The 20822-nt window shown below is 37.0% G+C and overlaps 1 protein-coding gene across 4 annotated transcripts in view; it reads left to right on the plus strand.

Annotated features, from left to right (window-relative positions):
* The first annotated feature begins 6565 nt into the window (after positions 1–6565).
* The window catches only part of ccny (cyclin Y), a 58239-nt gene continuing 43982 nt past the window's right edge, over positions 6566–20822 (plus strand). For 2 of the 4 annotated variants that reach the window (XM_039666535.2, XM_039666534.2), the window contains exon 1: positions 6567–7046. In XM_039666535.2, the coding sequence (XP_039522469.1) occupies positions 6893–7046 (154 nt within the window). In that variant the 5' untranslated portion in view covers positions 6567–6892. Of the gene's footprint in view, positions 7047–20822 lie in introns of all 4 variants that reach the window. The other 2 variants (XM_039666533.2, XM_039666536.2) reach the window with 2 other exon arrangements.

The following is a 20822-nucleotide window of genomic DNA, read 5'->3' on the forward strand; positions in this document are numbered from 1 at the left end:
TTCGGAGCTGGAAACCGGGGCATCGAGAAACCTAGTTCTGTCGGCTTCTTTGATCTCGGTGAGGTTGAGCCAAAGACGGTGCTTGAACACGACCAAGCTTGCCAGGTTCCTTCCATGGCCTATGCTGTAGCCTTAGTAGCACGTAGCGCTAGGTCTGTAGCACTTCTCAATGCAGCCTGACCGGAGGCGGAATGTGCGCGTCCAGGTGCTTTGGCAGGGTTTGTTGGGATGAGCGGCCCTAGCTCGCCAGCTAGCTGCAGTGCTCAGGAAAAGATGAGCGGTCACGGCCTCTTCGAGGGGTGGCATAGACTCATAACCATTTTCCGCTGCGCCGTCCATGGAGGAGAGCGTCGCGGAAACTGCAGATCCCACACGCGCTGAGTATTAAGCACGCCAAGCCTTGGTGAGCTCCTCGTGGACCTCGGGGAAAAATGGCACTGGTTTGTGACGACGTGCCTGCTGACACCCCGACAGGAACCATTCATCCAGCCAACTACGAGGCGGTTTCTCAGGCGTGGTCCGTGTAGCTCAAGGTCCAAGACACCTTCGTCAGGATCTGAATCATTTCGGCGTCTGAGTTTGCCCTAGTCGCTGAACCACTGGCCACAAACTGAGAAGCGGTGACAGGGTCGAGAGAGCCCGGCCACTCATCCTCAGAAGTGGTGCGTCACGCTCGAGAGACCCGCCGAAGGAGACGAGGCCCGCCACGTGGGAGGGAGGGCACTGGTCTCCTACGAACAAGACCGGTGATGGCGTCCGAGTAGGAGAAAGTGAAGCATGCAGGGATTATGGGAATCACCAACTTCCATATCCTCCGGTTGCCATTGGCTGCAACACTTCTTCCTTGGATTAGAGAGCGTGGCTGAAGTAGCTCGGGACAGAGCTAGCCGATTGCGCAGCACAGAGATCGGCATGCTTTCGTAGGCCACATATCCGCCGGCAGAGAGTGCATTCTCCGCGTGGTCAATTCCCAGGCAGGAAATGCAGCTTGAATGTTGGTCTACCTCGTGCAGAGGGCCTCAGCATGTGGCACAGGACGAACAAGGCATCTGACATAGAACACAAAGCTTTCGACAAAGGATATAGACTGTCGCCGGATAGCCACGGCGTCAGGAGACAACGGCTTGCAGGCGAAGTCTGCTGAATGGAAGCTCTTAGAAGCTGAAAAGACGCCGAAAGGCTTGTTTGACGGCGAATAAACAGTAAAAAGCTCAGGGACATGTGTCACTGAAGGAGTAAAAATCTGCTATAATGGCGATCTCGGGAGTCTATGTAAACTATATAAGTGACCGTTTGAAAGGGAACTCAGGGAGCAACGAAAATTTCAGAAGCGTAAATTAAAACTGTGGGAGTGCATTTGTAAGTTCAGATCAGCAAAAGAAAGATGTAAAAAGAGTTACATGCAGTGTATTAAAAACGAAGTCAAAATATTTGCCTGCGATTTTTCTTCAGTTTCACAGATAAAATAGCCTATCTAATAAAATGATAAAATATCATTCAGTTTCAATTTATATTTGCGTTAGTTTCTTGAAAAAGTTGCTTTCATTTCATTATTATTGGCACAAATTTATTTCCATACCTATTGCGGTCTTTAAAGTAGAAAAAAAGAAAAAATCAAAATACTGCACCATTGACTGTAGACTTTAGAAAGAATGTTCTTTCTTTCTTTCTTTCTTTCTTTCTTTCTTTCTTTCTTTCTTTCTTTCTTTCTTTCTTTCTTTCTTTCTTTCTTTCTTTCTTTCTTTCTTTCTTTCTTTCTGTCTGTCTGTCTGTCTTTCCTTCCTTCCTTCCTTCCTTCCTTCCTTCCTTCCTTCCTTCCTTCCTTCCTTCCTTCCTTCCTTCCTTCATTCCTTCCTTCCTTCCTTCCTTCCTTCCTTCCTTCCTTCCTTCCTTCCTTCACTTTCGAAGACACTCAGATTGATTTAACAAGAACAAAACTCACGTTGCGCCACTAGAGGGCGCTGTTGTATTCAATTGACTGATAATGTGCTTCCCTTGTCAATATTTCTATGGCGTTCAAACAGCTGTAAAGAGACTTTGTTCATACAGGTGTTGTGCCGAATTTCGACTCCCTGATCCTAACCCCTTCCCCACTACTAATATTGAACCTACCAATTATAGCCTACCATTAATATTTATTTTTCATGTATTTTTATTCCATTTCAGATTAGTTTATATGATTTTAAGCTTGACTTTATATTATGATCATTATATAAATCCTGAATTACCATTATTTTTTTACTTTTCCTTGATTCACAGTAGGCCTACAATAAAGTTTATAACAAACTTGCCTTGACTTACAGTCTTGAAGGATAAAAGTAGGTATTATTAATTATTAATGGATGACAAGACAATAATTACAGATTACCAACATATTAAATCTGTCAATAATTTATGATGCAGACTATTTTATAACTTTCAGCACAGCAGATCCTTTTTTTTTATTATAGTGTTCAGCATGCTCTGGCTACTCCAGTAATATCTTTATGTATATTTTAGGCAACAATAACACAAAATATGCTACAGTACAACTCTGACTCTTTTCATTTAAAAAAAAAAAAAAAAACTTGAACATATTAAGCCTAATGTCCATGTGGTGCAGGCAACGCATACATTGATTATGTTCACTGCTTATAACAAAATGAACATAATATTTTTGTTTTCATTTTAAAAATATGAAACATTAGTAATATGTATTGACATTTAACAAACAGAGGGTTGTCATTTTATTTTATTGGATATAGTGAAGAATGTTAATATATATATATATATATATATATATATATATATTGTATATATATACATTAAAGTAGGCTATATATATATATATATATATATATATACATTAAAGTAGGCTATATATATATATATATATATATATATATATATATATACAGTATACAGGGGTTGGACAATGAAACTGAAACACCTGGTTTTACAACACAATAATTTGTTAGAATGGTAAGGGCCTCATTTTGCATCCAAATACAGCACCAATTGACAGATAGAAGTCCTTCACAGTGACCAGAGGGATTATGAGCCGTTCCTCTTCCAGAACAGTGTCCAGGTCACTATATGATGCTGGTGGACTCGCTCCTCCAAAACACCTCAATAATATTCAGATCTGGTGACTGTGCAGACCATGGGAGATGTTCGACGTCACTTTCATCTTCATCAAACCCTTCTGTCACAAGTCTTGCTGTGTGTGTTGGTGCATGATCATGCTGATACACGGTTTGAGCATCAGGTGCTCATGATCCTCCAGATGGGTTTGGTAGTCCTCGGCAGTGTCGTGTCCATCAAATACAATCAGGATTGTCATGATATTGGAGCTGAAACCATCACTGATCCACCCATGCTTCACTCTGAAGATTGGCCGCCAGACATATAGATGTGAAACCTCCAACATTGGCCAGTGTTTCAGTTTCATTGTCCAACCCCTGTATATATATATATATATATATATATATATATATATATATATATAAATGTGTGTGTTTTTTTTGTTTTTTTTTTGTTTTTTTTTTGTTAAATGACAGTTTTAATGACCAATAATATCTAGCCTAAAAGGTACATAAGCTACAATGAGAAATAAGGTAAAAGTATGCTCTCTAATAGGCTATAAAGTTGAAGATAAATTGCCTAAATAAATAAACTTATGAAACTTCACTTTTCCCTCAGCCAAAACGTTCTTTCGCCACGGAAAAAAACTAGTTTAATGAGACCAAAGATAGATTTATACACAAGACAAAATATTCGTTAAGTTTATCCACTAGATTAGACATCAGAGCCAGCGGCAACCGTCAGAAGCACTAGCTGAGGAAAAGCTGTTCCAGTCGGGATTGATGAGCGCTGAGCTTCCGGTGAAGCTTGGATGTCAGAACACCGAAAACGTCAGATGCATTTTTCAAACTGGCACTATTTTTATAAATAAACCATAGATATGAGATTTAAACAACCACATTCTCACCTGAAACACTCTTAATATTACATTTCATGACACAAAACAATAGTATTTCAGTATTATACGAGGATTTTCTCGTTGTTGCGAGATGCATTCTGGGATAACTGGCTATCTCAAGTCCCCACATGTCACCTCTTGATGCATCATAAGGGAAGCCTCCAGGCTTCAGATGTGGCCACGGCGGAGCAGTCGGACCCTCAGGCCGCGGCGAGGACACATTCCGTGGGCCTTTGGGATTGCTACCACTAACACTTTTTCTAAACACTATTTCTAGACAACCAGACTAGGAACACGAACAAGACTGAAGCAATATCACAAAAGACAGGGGGAAACAAGATCACAAAACTGAAATAAACAGAATAAAAACGTGACATACAAGGCCTTTTGAGTGAAGATTTGCAAATAAAGATTTTTTTTTTGGTGTAGATGATAAATGTCACAACTTTTTTTATTTTAAAAAAATAAAAGGGGGATGAAACAAAACCATTTTATTTTATTTTGTTATTTTACCAAAAAGTCTCATTAACTCTAAAACCATATTCTGGACAAATGTGGGCAAAATAGTATGGATTTATTTTTTAAAAATACTTCCCTTGATCTGAGCGGTAAAAGCTTTTGGCTACTTTTTTTGACTCAATTCTACAGTGTTAAGTGGGTGAAAAAAAAAATAAAAAACCTTCGTAAATCTTTTATTTGGGTCAAAAATGGGCACCCATAGAAATGAATGGGAAAAACTGTAATTTAGAGCATTCTAAAATAAGCCAAAATAAGACACCAGGTGACAGCAAAGTCACTTCATCTTTAGGTTTTAGCTCTAAGAACTTATTGGAATGATATTTTAATGTAGTTAAAAAATAAAATAAAAATAAAACTACATAGTAATTCATTTACATAGAAATAATTTACATAGAAAATATGGTACTTTTTGAAGTAATTCAATTCAAAAATACCCCCCAAATTAAAAAAAAAAAACACACACCATAAATGGATGGACAAAACTTTATCGAAGATGGTGATATAACATTTATATTAAATAAAAATTAGGATAACACCTGAGTCCTCTGTGCCCACATTTGTACACAATTAACACTCTGACTTTATGGGACTTTAGCTAATTCACCATTTCCCCCAGAGTTAGATAAGTCCATGCATACCTTTTTCATCTCTGTGCATGCCGTAACTCTGTCTGACGCACCCACTGCTAGCCTAGCTTAGCACAAAGGCTGGATGTAAATGGATACAGCTAGCATACTAATCCCAAATAAGTGACAAATAACGCAAATATTTTCCTATTTACATGTGATTTGTATATGCCCTTACTATAATTGCTGACTACTCCAACTCCGAACGAACTTTCCGCTCCTCACCGCGGTGCATCTCAGGTCCTGCGGTAATCACTCCACCCAAGTGGCAGTGCTCCGCATTCTGAGAATATAGTTTCCAATGGTTAAAAGATGGCTGTTTCTCATATGACCTTGTTATTTGTACACACCATGACTGTACAAATCACAACATGTAAATAGGAACATGTTTTGTCACTTATTTGGGATTAGTATGCTAGCTGTATCCATTTACATCCAGTCTTTGTGCTAAGCTAGGCAAGCAGTGGGTGCGTCAGACAGAGTTAAGCACGCACAGAGATGAAAAAGGTATGTATGGACTTATCTAACTCTGGGGGATATGGTGAATAAGCTAAAGTCCCAAAAAAGTCGGAGTGTTCCTTTAAGGGCTATAAAGTGAATATGGTTTGAGGGCTAAGATCAAAAATCTCTTTTACAAGAGAGACCTGGCCAAATACAGCCATTTCTGTGTTTTTCTTTTAAACAAAAAAACAAGCTGCACCCTTTTTTAAATTTCATCTTTCATTCCGAAATAGAATAATGAATGAACAAAAAAGTACACGGACCTGGTCACAGGGCCACCATTCTTTCATGATTTTCCATGTTCATTACTATTTCAAAATAAAGGTCTGAACAGGAGTATGCAAATATTTGAACATATTCTTGAATTGATAAATTATGACTCCCCTGCAAATCTGTTCAGCTTCCGAGGGACTATGTTTTGGCCCCTGCAATGCAAAAAGTAGCTTTATTTATTATAATTTAAATATTATCTTACTAAGTGACATTATTGGCAGAAATGGGTGTCAACTGATAATAAAATGCATTTTATGTAGTAGTCTGTTATACTGTTGATCTCATTGATTTGCATTACAAACATCCGAATTGCATCTTAGTATCAATATCAGTTAACTTCAGGAAATTGCATGTTATGCTCAGTTTGTGTCTCTGAATAAAAGTGCTGTTTCTTCACTCTAACCCCAAATTATGCTCTTTTTTTACATAATACCACATCCATTACTGTACACTATTTTTTTTTTTAGTGGATAAGCTATGTGGGTGACAGTGTACATATTGTATCCATTAACTAATGTGTAACAAACGCGGTTTAATGCAAACGAATAAAAAAAAAGACAAATATGCCAGAGAAAGCCAGTGTTTAGGCTACATTAAAATCTCTTGCAAGCAGATAGCCATAAAATGTATCGTTTGGAGTGACGTCAGTCGCTGAACCGGAAGCTGTTCCGTGTGTTTTCTCTCTCTCTCTCTCTGTGTGTTATGTGTGTGTGTGTGATCGTGGGCTCGGCGATACACTGACAGCTGTGCGATACAATGTTACTGCGACGGGTGAGAATGGAATAATCTACGGATACCGGCGCATACGCACATATAAACACCCCGTAGAGCAGCCTGCGTGGATTATGTGTTGATTTAATGAGGACAGTCGTGATTAGAAACACCCTGATGTCTTTACACGACCGTTTGGCACGGGAGTGATCTCGCAGATCGCAGAGCCCGTGTTTCACCCCGTCATCCGCAGCTGTTCCGCCCATCATCTGTTCGTTTATCCGCACATACACCGGTACTCATGGGGAACAGCACATCATGCTGCGTGTCGTCCAGCCCGAAGCTCCGGAGGAACGCGCACTCGAGGCTGGAGCCGTACCGGCCCGAACCGGAGCTGAGCCGAGAGGACACGGGCTGCAACCTCCAGCACATCAGCGACCGAGAGAACATAGACGGTGGGTGTCATCCAGCATCATCCACACACACCGATAACACCCGAGATTCACGACCGTTAACAATAATCAGTGTTAGCCATAATAAGTACTCACTGAAGAGACATAATGAGAGTTCTATATTTAAAAAGTACGATCCTTTTTTGGACACTTTACGGTAAATACCTCGTAAATACCGTGGTGTATGCTGTTGACAGTCAGTAGCATTGCAGTAGGTAGGCAGAAGTACCATGGTATTACCCCACTGTACGATGGTGACGCCCTTACTTTACTGAAGCACACATCGTATGTAGCCTAGTGTTTTTCTGCAACACTGTAAAAAAGAAGAAAAAAAAGTTGCCTTATTTTTTTAAGGACAATCAACTTGACATTAACTGTAAAACTACTTAAAAATGAGTTTGAAAATTGTATAACTTATACAAAAAGTTGAAAATCCCTTAACTGAGTTTGATGAGTTAAAGCAATATAAAAAAAAATGGTCATGGCTTATTAATCATATTATTTTTACAGTGCCCTAATCATGTTGGTTGGTACATTACAAAAAAATAATAATAATAATAAATACAAAAAAAAAAAATATATATATATATATATATTAAACAAAACAGCATAGCTAGGGCAGTACAACACTGAAAACTTGGTTTACCCATCACTGTCATACAACATATATGATATAAAAATATTAGGGCTGTCAAACGATTAATCGCGATTAATCACATCAAAAAAACTTTGTGTTTACATAATATATGTGGGTGCACTGTGATTATTTTATATATATAAATACTCACACATGCTTGTATATATTAAAGAAATATTTTCATGTAGGCTATACTGTATACTGTATATAGATTTATACATAATTTCTATTATATATAAATATAAATATTTTATATATAAATTATATATATTTTTTTAAATATACATGCATGTGTTTGCGTATATATATATATATATATACTAAATAATTATACACAGTGCAGTGCACCCACATATATTATGTAAACACAAACTTTTATTTTTTATAAGACTTTATTATTTCCCATGCCATTTCCAGTCATTCATGAGAGTTAGTCAAGAATTAAAAAAGAAAAAAAGTTCTTGAGATTGTCCTCAAGAACAATTTTTAATTTTTAACAATTCTTCATTTTTTTAACAATTTTTTTCCGCATATTAATCATTTGACAGCCCTAAAAAAAGATATATATATAAAGCCTAACCTACAAAAGTAAAGAACCATGTTCATTTACTATAGCATTTACTTGACACCCCACAATATATAGATTATTGGTCATATGTACTAATAATATATTGCATATATACTTCAACATTTACATTGCACTCTAAGGTACTTTAAACAATACTGATATTTCCATACTGCGGTATTACCATAGTAGATATTATTTGTAGTTACTTAGTTTTACTCACTAACAAAATATACTATAATAATTTTATTTTTGGACATGCAATTGGCTTTATGAACAGCTGCACTACTTCCTGAACATAAGCCAGCTCCTTGTTTCCTGTCTGCCATTATTGGACAAATTGATTAATTCAGGTGTGCTTGACCTCAGTAGTCACGGCAACAATAATCAGACACACCTGAATTAATCAAGTTCGGCCAATAATGGCAGACAGGAAACAAGGAGTTGGCTTAAGTTCAGGTAGTAGTGCAGCTGTGCATAAAGCCAATTGTAACCGGTGCTATTCGACGCGTGGCGAGCAGGATTCGAACCAGCATTTCCGGCGGCGTGGGAGGCGTGCACAGTAAAAAGGATGCTAAAGATGCTAGTGCACCTCTTGAGGCCAGGGGAGTGATGTTATACTCACAGCTCTTACTGACCTATGTCCATTACACTTGTTGATAAAATACCATAGTGCTTGAAGAACCATGTAAATGTCATGACACTTAAATATAGTAATCATTCTGTCTATGGTTCCAGCATTTGATTCATATTGTGGATTAAAGGTGAATGTTTTTTTGCGTGATCAGAGGTGTCTTGGATCACAGCTGTTTGTTGTTGGTTGAATCCGGCAGTCGATCTGAACTGTGCAGTTAATGCAGCCGGTGCGCTGGGCATCTGTTGAAGTGGAGAGTACATCCAGATATATGAATGTTCTAATGTAATTTAACATCTTAGGAGATGGAGGCTGACGAGAGTGTCATGTGACAGCAGGCAGAGCTCATGTATATGAGATGTAGCTTATCCTGGACCAGTTACTGACCCACATGATCATATTTATATATAGTTGTGCAGCATGAAAAATCAATAACTAACAAACATGTCATTATAATGTAGGTTGGTGACATGAAATGTTTGTTTGATAAAGGGGCTTAAAGGGCCTAATGCTTCATTTATGCAGTTTGATCGATCTACTTTTAAATATTTCTTTACTTAAAAATTGTTCTTTGTGAGGACAATCTCAAGAACTTTTTTTCTTTTTTTTAATTCTTGAATAACTTTCATGAATGACTGGAAATTGCATGGGAAATAATAAAGTCTTATAAACTTACAAAGGGTCTTATAAACTTGCATATATATTTTTAACTTTTGTTTATTGTTGTGTTAATGAGATACTATATTATTTTTTATATTTATCATTGTGATTTATATATTATTTGTTTTAATATTATAAATTCGTTTTTTATTTTATAAATAGTGTGTATTTTGATGTTTTTATACATTTTTGTTTCAGTTTACTTTAGTATATCAAGTTAGACTAAATGGAAATAATGAATTTTGCCTTGGCAACTCTCTGAAATAAAATAAGTTTAAGGTTTTTTAGATTTTATTTACGTTAATATTTATTTTATGTCAAGTAACAAAACCTAGTTTTGAATGGTTTCAGTTAACTGTCTGTAATGTCCCTGTTTAGCTCTAATATATATATATATATATATATATATATATATATATATATATATATATATTGTGAGTGATTGTAGGCCTATAACATAATTAAACCACTAATTACAAATTTAGTCACATTTTTACCCTTTTAAAGAGGCTTTATGCCGAAGGTCACATGAAGAAACTGGAAGTCAAATTTTCTCATGCATCCATTTGTTGTAGTAAGTGTAATGGCGAACCTAAGCGGTATCTATGGACTTTTTTTTTTTTAAATATCTAAATGTTAGTGAGAAGAAGGAAAAAAAAAAAACTTTTAGATATAAATCTGTATGCGATGGACCTCGGTTATGCTCATCTTTGCTCGCTCCTTTGAGGGCATCTTGAGTAAAATGGCTCTATATTTTCAAGTTTGTTGCGCATAACCCCCATGTGTCTCAGGCACAGTTCGAGGATGTCAATTTCATGTGTTTTTAAATAATTCTATCCATCCCAAAGTGCATTTACATACAGACTCTTATATCGCACACTCCCATGATACACTGCAAATTGAGGAATTCCCGTATTTCGTCACGGTCATATCTACCCAACCAGTGGCAGCTGAGCTCGTGTGCTGTGAGATAAGTGTGTTTTGGGTAAAGATACTCTCTTCCGTGGTCGGGGTCAGTCTGTGCCAGTCTCCTGTGATGGAAGAGGAGCTGGACTGTGATTAACACTGTCCATTGTGAATCAGACAGCTGCTGTGTGAATCAGCGTTATCCTACTGAATAAACCAGTGTCAGACGTCTATTTTCAATCTCTCATTCATGAAAGCTGCTTCATGTTAATGTAATGATTTTACAACATTATCACATTACTCGTATATCTTTGCATGCAACTTTAAAGGTACAATATGTAAGAATTTTGTATCAAAATATCCAAAAACCACTTGCATAGTGTTATATATTTCTTTCAAATATTTACATGCATTATCCTAAATGTTTCCAAGAATTTGTAAATTCAGAGAAATTCACAATTTTAAATAGTGTCACTTGTCGGCTGTCAATGATGTAATATCCGCGATATCTCTGGTTCCGCTTGTACTGTCATAGTAGCCATGGCAACAGATGTAATTTTTAGTGGTACGCTGTTGTTGTTTCGTTCAAACATTATGGATCATGGCAAACAGACTTTGGGACAAAAGGAGAACTAAAACGAGGATCAATATCAGGGTGGCGTTTTCGAGATGCCGAGAGCTCGACGTCTGCGACTAACTTCGACTTGATGAGACGCTGCTCTTGCGTGTACTTTAATAGACAGGTGGGCAAATGTACATAAAACGAATCAATTTTATATAGCTTAAACATGATACAATGTGAGAATATAATCAGTATGTTAGTCTAATGTTGATCTAGCTTACTGCTAGTCATGTGACTCATATCTGTATACTGTATGAGTGTAGACAGCGTCAGTCATAATAATGGCTTCCATTTGCATTTGACAACTCGCTCCAATGCAGTGTAGGCAAGTGTCAGCCGTTAAGTGACTGAATGCCAGTGGGCGGGGCTTATGCTCTGGACTGGAGGCGAGGCAGTCATATTGAAATGTATTCTAATATCAAAATGAGCTGTTTATGGGCTTGCTATGTTTGTAATGGAGAGGACCTTTACGCCGCCTTCACACTGGCAGTTTAAATCAGCTCCGTAATACGCAATACGTTCCCAACGGACTTCGTACTACACAGTGAAAAGCGTCGGACGCGGGTAGAACAAAAATTGTGGAGAGATTAAAGTTTGATTGTGTCAGTTCTGTATGATCTTTTTGATGAGGGTTATGCTGCGTGAGGAAAGTTGCTCAGGACGTTGACATGTCAGGTCGAATAAAAATGTGATATAGTGGTCAATAGTTCAATGTCTACCTTCAATTTAATTGTATTAACTGCCCTTATAAACGTTAGAAAGTCATGAAAATATAAAATAAGATGACAACTTATCGTTATAAAATCATTATTTATTTCATTAAAAGTTAATAATTCAGGTTTGTTTATCAGTAGCATAGCAACGCTCAACTTCCGCTGGAATTGTCGGATAGGAACCGTCCGTAGCTTTTCGCACGAGTTCAAATTTTTGAACGCATCCGGATGACCAACGGACACGATTTTCTTCGCACCACACTCGGTCGGACCCGTTTCGGACCCATTCGCATGCGGTCTGCGAATCTCCATAGGAAATGAATGACTTCCGGTCGTTTCGCAGCCGCATCGGAGCTGATTTCAACTGCCAGTGTGAAGGCGGCGTTAAAGTCATTAGACTAGCAGGATGTTTTAATAGTACAAATTTGTGTGTCAAAAGATCAAGGCAATATTGATTTAGCTAATTTTGTTATTGGTACATAATTCAGTTTGATAATATAGGATATTCGTTTTACTTGGAAAGGGCTTTAAACAAAACTCAAGTAAAGTGTCTTCAAAATCAACAATTTTGTCAAATCCTTCCTTTTTTAGCTGTCTGGTACCTTGATAATGCAATATTGTTTCCCAATGGACCGATTAAAACTTGTCCCTAAAATTCAGATTAGATTGGAGCTTGCAATTGTGAGGGCGGTTCTACCATGTTTTTGTGCAACAGACATTGAATATTTCTTGTTTAAAGGATAGACAGCACAGGGGAGTGTGCAGAGCGGGGAACTACGGCACGCGTCTTAAGAGCTAACAGGATTATGTGTTGTTTGCCATATGGCCTTCTAGATTGTTTCTTTGTTAGTCTTGATATTGTTTGAATTTTTAATGGAACCATAAAATAGAGTTCCAGACAGTTCCAGTTTGATTTATGCTCTTAACGGTAAGATTAGAGTTAACTCCAGGGATACTGGGAGTCCGGCCTGTGGGCCAAATCCAGGCCCCTATACGGTTGGAAATCTCCTATCATGTAAATTCAGAATTTTTATCTGATTAAAAAAAAGAAAGAAAAACAAGTAGTTTTTGCTTCTTCTATCACACAGAATCCAAGTAGAGTTGCCAAACGCTCTGTATAATACGGAATCGTTCTGTATTTGACACATAAAAGCCTTGTTCCGTATTGAACTGCTGATACGGAACGCACTTTGTGACATTTATAGCCTATTATAAGAAAAACGACTAAATTAAAAATAGAATTCTATTATATTTGCTATAAGTTCTAAAACTTTTCTGTTTATTTTTCTTCAAATGCAGTCTAAGCCGATGAGTTTTGAATGTTTTATGTTTTATTTGTTGAAATTAAAAATAAAACATATTATAAACTAAACAAATCCATGGTTAATTGTTGGCAAAATGATCATGATGGCCTTTATATATCTAGCCTATGTTGTGCAGTTTTGTATTGCTTAGGCATAGTTTTGTATTCTATAAAAATAGGCTTAATAAGTTGCATTATACTATGCCATAATGCAGTGTTGTAGTACTCGAGACTTTTTTTTGGACCATTTTTTTTGGACCATATTTTAATGGTCTTGGTCTTGTCATGGACTCGTGTCCATTTGGACTCGGAATTGACTCGTACTCGAACAAATTTTTTTTTTTTTAGGACTCTGAATTATTCCCGAGTCCAATCGAGTTCAATTAAAAATATGTTTCATGATTACTAATGTATGTTAATAAAATATTTCTTTAAATTGATTGACACGCCCAGTGATTGGTGATTTTCTAGTGCGCAACTGCGCATGACAAATTGTAATAAAATTACTTTTAACACCACCTGTGGCCTTTTTACCCTAAACTGATCATATTTTTTAAACTCTAAGTAAATTCAGTAAAAAAAAAAAAAAAGGATTTCTCAAGTAAATAAAAGTAAATTAGGTAATCAACCCTCATTGGTCTCGGTCTCGACTCGGACTCGACTCTCTATGGACTCGGTCTTGACTCGGACTCGACTCTCTCTGGTCTCGGTGTCGACTCGGACTCGAGTGAGGTGGTCTCGACTACAACACTGCCATAATGTGTGAATTATGGCATATTATAATGCAATTTAATATGGCATTATATTTAGAATTATGTCATATTATAATGCCACCCTTATTTCCAAATCGTGATGTGTTATCCAACACTTTCTGTGACATCAAATACGTATAACAGAAATGTTCAATTCTAGTGAACACCTTTAATTGATAGCTTTTATGACAAAGTTGTGATTTTCACACACATTACATTTTGGAAAATGACTGGCCTCCACATAAATAAAATTGCATTAAATGTTCAGAAGTTACATTTAAATGAACTGTGTGAAAGCACCAATTGACTACTTCTGGGAAATGAAAGTCCTTTTGTATGCTTGAGACCATTTTGATGAATGAGTTATTTTGCAGAGGTTATTAGATGTTGAAAATGAAAGTATCATTACCAATGCAGGTCATTTAATTCATTGGCCCCTGATCGCCCTGAATGGTTCATGTGCTACACCATTTAAGCGTCCCTGGTTTACACTTTTCCACATGTTTCCCTACAACATCTATTCTGTTGAGACACCAGTCCTGCAATGCAATGTGACTGTGGCATGATGGAGAGCGCAGTACAGTAGGGGGTTTGTTTGTGAGTGCACTGCCTCAGGCTTGTGTTTAGACCTGTGACCCTTCAAGTCAGACTTTATAACTGCTGACTTTAAACCCCGAAGCGTCTATCCAGAAAACTTTCCACAAGCCACCCCCCATGTGAAACATTACTCCTGTTGCCTTCTTCACATTTTTCTCTTCATTAGTCTTGCTCTCTTGAAACTGTGTGTACATACTCCAGGAGTTCTCCCCTGTTCACTAGCTGAGTTGGACTGCTCTCAATATTTGTTTCATATCAAATGATAGTGATAATTATCACAATAAATGTTGTTTAAAGGCAGATTTGACCTGCTGAGTGAAAGAAACCAGACAAACACTTTTCACAAATTAATATTACATGTTTTGTCTCTTAGACATGCACATTTGACAGTAGCTTGAGTTGGGTTTAAACAATCTCATTTTTATAGGGTACAATTTGGTCTTCCATTTGGATCATGTTAACCATAACTGTATAAACCACACATTACACCTCACTACCATGTAAAGCTGCAAGATTTATTGTTAAAAAATCACAATCTTATTCCTAAACGACAATGGTTCGCCGGTGTCTATTAAAACTTTGACAAAATCACACTTGAACATACAAATCAGTTGTCATGAAGTCTTTTCAACTACAGAGCATCGTTATTTCTGTTACAAATATTCATAATATTACAGAAGAACTAGGATAAAAGTTTATATTTCGGATATAAACACGTCTACAGAAGCGATCAAAATAGAGAAAATGACCTTTTGTCTGTAACTTGACTTCAAATAAAGGTTGTCAATTGCATTGTTACACAAGTAGGTGGTGATAAGTGACTGTTAAAATGTATTTGTTATTGAATCATTCGTTCAAGAGATTCATTAAAAAAACACTGATTCATCCAGTAATGAAACAAGTGAAGTATTTTTTGAATGAGTCATTGAATCATTCATTTCAACCAACACAAAGAAAACATGATATGATTCAGGTATTCAAATTCATATATTCATTCATCCAATGCAATATCATTTATTTTAGTGTCACACATAATCAATATCTAGACTATAGTCATCTATTAGCTTCCAATAGCACTTTTAGCATCTTAAATGATAAGATTTACTAGTTTCACCCGCTGAATATTGCTGAATCAGTCTTCTAACCAAATGCTTCACTCTTCTCCACAATGGTAACGCACTGTAATTTAAATGGTTCAATAATGGCAATGTAATTGAACATTAAACACAATTACGCACTACCAAGTCTTCCCCTTTTCTCATTTTCTTAAAAACACTTAAATAACACGTCATTTTAACATGTATTTTCTCTTAATTTAACCATATGCAAAGCATGCTGGGAACTAACAAGCACCTCCCAGTTTCAGTTTATGCAACACAAATCATTCATGCAATCCAACACAAACGGAATAATTAAATCTTACATATATTTAAGCAGATTGAACACAATCAAATTAAGTTTGGACAAAATGAATAGCAATTGTGTTGCTTAAGCTCATTTTAAGTAAGCAATTTGAACAAGCAGCAAAAATTATTTTTTTTGAGTGTACACATTATCGTAGAATTATGTCGAATTGTCATAAAGCAGTTTGTGTTTCTGGCTCGTTCTCGCTTCTCACGAGACTTTTATTTCCAACTTACCGGCACATGTACATATTTGTTGGTCCTGATAATGCCAAATGTCTGATGTTACCAGTAAAAAGTGGCCTATATTATTTTAAATATATCTAGTCAGTGACAGAGAGCAAGTATATTTCTATAAAATAATTGTGTATATTCAGCTTCAGAATCATGAATATTGTTATTCTGGTGTCACCATTGTCCTTGGGATACAAGCACCAAGTCCAAACCTATTCATTTAAACTTACAATGTAATACCAAAGTTAGCATTTTAATCAACAGTACATTTTTTTTTGTTAACCTTTTACCAGATGTCTTGGAGTATCGCAATAATATCGTATCGTGAGTTCAGTATCGTGATATGTATCGAATCGTGACATGAGGGAATCGTTACACCGCAGTTTTAAAGTATATAAAATGCTACGCATGTATGTTTGTTTCTGAATTAACATATTGAAAATTGACCATTTAAAAGTACTGAATTGTGGCTTGAATCAGAGAATGTTTGTAATAGTGGAGGAAAGAATGCTGAAGCTAGGTAAGAGAGTGAATATGAGATGTTGTGAATAAGGACTGCTGACTTGCGCTGACTGCTTTAGCTGATGACCAATCTCCGCAGAAATGAAAGTGCATCAACATAAAACGAGTCAGCCGTAAAAAACACTCTGTAATCGTTCTTAATCACTTTCTCTCTCACTTTTAAATGGACTGGACTCCTGTTTAACGTCTCACAGGGTCCTGTGGTGATTTACTCATTGTGATGTTTGTCCTCTGAAGGAAATGACACACAGGATGTGCATTGGTTTTCCGTGTCCGTGTGGTTGTGTTGTAGATTGTTTCATGTTACTTTAGAAGCTGCAGAAATGTGTGGGTAACGTGCACACTTGTGTTACGATTAAAAACCATTGTTCATTAGTCGAAACAAAGGCATTTCATGTGTGTAAGCCAAGGTGGTGAAAAAGCAAGATTGCGTATAAAAAAAAAAAAAATAAAAAAAAAATATATATATATATATATATATGTATAAGCAATATTCGAACAGTAACTTCAGAATCTGAATAGTATTGATTTTTTTTTTTTTAAATATTCAAATTATATTCAAATTTCGGAATTCGTTCCAACAGGCCTACAACACAGTGACTATCATGAACTTTTTCAAGTAAAGATTTGACTGAATCATTGAATTTATGTTTTGCACCCTTATTTATTTTTTTTGACACACAAGTATGTGTATTTAACTGTTGAAGCCCCAATAAGCGACAACATTTTTTTGAATTCAGTCCGAGCAGCGGCTTTGTAGGCGCTCACATATATTGAAATGATTAATAATCATTAAACTGGTTGGTTATAACGAAAGGATTAGCACCAAACAAAATCGAACTAACTTAAACACATCTGATTGGCCACTGCGTTCACACGCTCAACAGATACGTCTGTGATTGGCTACAAAGCTCAACGCTGCAAAAACATGTTGTAAATGGAAGAGGGTACCAGTATTGAAGAAAGTCAGATTCAATTATCAAATAAATCTCTGGCAGGACTGAAGATTAATTTTGGTGGCCACCAAAATATGTTCAATACAGGAAAAACCCTGGATGAATAGAAAGTTAAAAGAATTTGAAATGGAAATCTTTTGTAACATTATGAATGTCTCTACTAACAGACCCTGACCTTAGAGAACGCTTCCAGAACATTGCACTGCATTTTCACTCGCTGGCTTTTGTAAAGCAGACGTGGGAAGATCAGTGGATGTGTTCTTTAGCATCAGTCTGTACACGTGGATGTGTTTTTCACAACGCCTTCAGGCTAAACTTCAGGAGTTTGACTTTTGACTTACTAACACATAATCGAACATTGTAAATTTGATATGGAGTGTTTGATCTTTTGTGGGAAACCCTGCGGTCGGTCGGAACAGACACTATAATATCAGTTATCACTCTTTTGTTGTATGTGATGTGCTATAAATACAGCATGCCATTTAGAAAGGAAAATTAAACCAGAACACACAAAAGTGGAGTTGTGACTTTACCATACTTTACATACTAATTTAGCATAAAATGTAAATATATCGTTCAAATGTTATGGGTCGGTACGTTTTTTTTTATTTAGCATGCATTAAATTGATCAAATGTAAAAGTATAACATTATAGGTTCTTACCAAAAATATATATATATAACATAACTACTGTTCTTTTGAACTTTCTATTCATCAAAAAATCCTGAAGCAGAAAAAAACATTTTCAACATTGATAATAATATTTTTTTCTTGAGCAGCAAATTGGCATATTAGAATGATTCCTGAAGGATCATGTGACACTGAAGACGAGTAATGATGCTGAAATGTCAGCTTTATCATCACAGGAATAAATTACATAAAAAAAATAAACATTGCAATAGAAAATAGTCATTTTAAATCTTAGCAATATTTCACAGTATTATGTTTTTTTGATCAAATAATCAGCCTTGGTGAACAGAAGACACTTCAAAAAAATTATTTAATTTAATTTAGACCAACATAAAATGTGTAAATTATAATTACAATATTTCACATGTAATAGGATATAGTTCATTAATATAGTTTATTAGTGGTTTATTAAGGCAACAACTATTTTTAAACAGACTTATTACGATATATTTCTGAGTTTGGAATCGTCTTTTTATTTCAGTACGTCAACTTCTGCGTCTTTTTATTATGTTTTCTCTCAAGAGAGCAGAGATTCATTTATTTCTTTAGACATAAGGGCCAGCACTGAGGGCCAAATGAATCAGAATTGAATCAGAATCAGGCTGTTTGTATGCATAATCATTATGCTAATGGTATCGACTTCAAAAGACCAGTGTGCTATAACCAAATAAATCCTCTCAAACCTCTCTTGCTTTTGTGAAGACAAATAACCGTGAGCTGAGTGGAGGAGGAACGTGTTCAGCTCTTGTGATCTGCACTGTAAACATTTGCACTGGTCTGTACAATTATTTATTAGGTGAAAAAAAAAATGTTAGTTTCTCAAACCTATAATAAAAAAAAAAAAAATGTAATTTTTCAATCATAAACATCAACCGATAAGTTTAACCGTTTGGCTGATGTGTTTAATAAAATGTCTGTAATGTATACTGTGATGAGGAAAAACAGTATGCTTGAGCATACTGTGCTTTTTAGGGTCGTATCTTGTAACATCAAGTCCTGTTGTTGGTTCGTTTACATGTCTTTGGTCCGTGTTGCGTTCATATATTTTATTCAAATCGCACTAGAGTTCGTTTGGAAGCGTCTCGGTGCGCTTGTTTGGTGCGCACCAGGGTTCAGATGTCAGTGTTCACACTTATTCAAAAGAACCGCACATAGGCCGTGTGTCCACCAAAGCGTTTTTCCACGCCCCTGGCGTATGTTTTTAATTGTTTTCAATGGGAGCGCCGCGTTTTTTAAACGCCATGAGCGTACCGAGGCGCTGAGCGTTTTTGTTTTTCACGCTGAAGCACCGAGCGCCCAGCGTTTTTACTGGTCGCTGGGAGTTGAAAAATGTTCAACTTTGGATAAAACGCAGCGCTCATCACTGTCACATTTTACCCAGCCGTCCAATCACAGTGGAGGAGGGGTGGGACTAAACCACACAGACCAACTGTCACAACCTTTACAGTCTATGGTCACAACATTCAAACTGCTGCATATATTCTGTATCATAGCAACGAAACGTCTCAAGAGAAAAAATGCTGCGCTACCAAAACGCTCTCAAGCACCCAAAGCACGGCGTCTTCAGCAGAGCGTCTAGCGTTTTCAGCTGGCTAAGGCCCCGTCCACACTACTGCCTTTTCGTTTAAAAACGGAGACCTTTTGCTACGTTTGCACCTCCCGTCCACACTAAAACGGGAAAAACGAAGACCTAAAACGGAGAAGTTTAGAAACGCTGCAGCTGCGTTTTGCGTTTTGAATCTCCGGAGGGCGTTTTAGTGTGGACGAGACAAAACGGAGAACTTCAGAAACGCTGACGCAGAGGCTGACGCTTGGCTCTATGATTGGGTGTTATCAGTCATGACGTTTCCTTCCCTGATTCGTCATTCACTGTTTACACCGGCACGCGCATGCCCAGTGTTGGTGAATGGTCACGTGATCCGCGTTTTCAGTCGTTTTAATGTGGACGGAGATCGTTTTTAATACGCAGATAAAACGCTGGTGTGGACGGAGATCGTATTCGTTTTAATTCTCCGTTTTTAAACGAAAACGCAGTAGTGTGGACGGGGCCTAAAAACGCTTTGGTGGACACACGGCCTAACAGAGCAATCGCTCCAGGGTTCGTTTCAATGCAACCACACATGCCGAGTGTGAACAGCTGAACACACCCCAAATGTATCATTTTTTTTTTTTGGTCTGGACCAAGTGAACTAAGAAAATACAAAGAAAATATAAGCTAAAATCTCGGCAGCGCCATCCAAAAAAAATCAATATCGGTGGGTCGGTCGACCACAAGGTTTAGTGTTAAAGTTGTGCAGTTTTATTCTGAAACTTGGAGCTTAAATGTCAACTACTCCTTGAACAGAGTTTGTGTGTGTTTTGTTTCAAAAGCACGACGGGCGAATCCACGAGGGCCATTGTTGAGCGGGTGTAGGAGTCAGAGACGTGCATAAATATCACACAGTCCTTTCATTAAACCTCACAGACAGCAGCCAGCTGGGCAAACCCCCCCTTCAGAGCTCAGCTATTTTCTCTGTCTAGCCTCTCTTCCCTTCAGTATCCTCTTTCGCTCTTACATCGCTACAGTAAGGCGTCTGCCCTCCACCC

Source organism: Pimephales promelas, chromosome 22 (assembly GCF_988280905.1).
Source record: "Pimephales promelas chromosome 22, fPimPro1.hap1.1, whole genome shotgun sequence".
Taxonomy (NCBI): domain Eukaryota; kingdom Metazoa; phylum Chordata; class Actinopteri; order Cypriniformes; family Leuciscidae; genus Pimephales; species Pimephales promelas.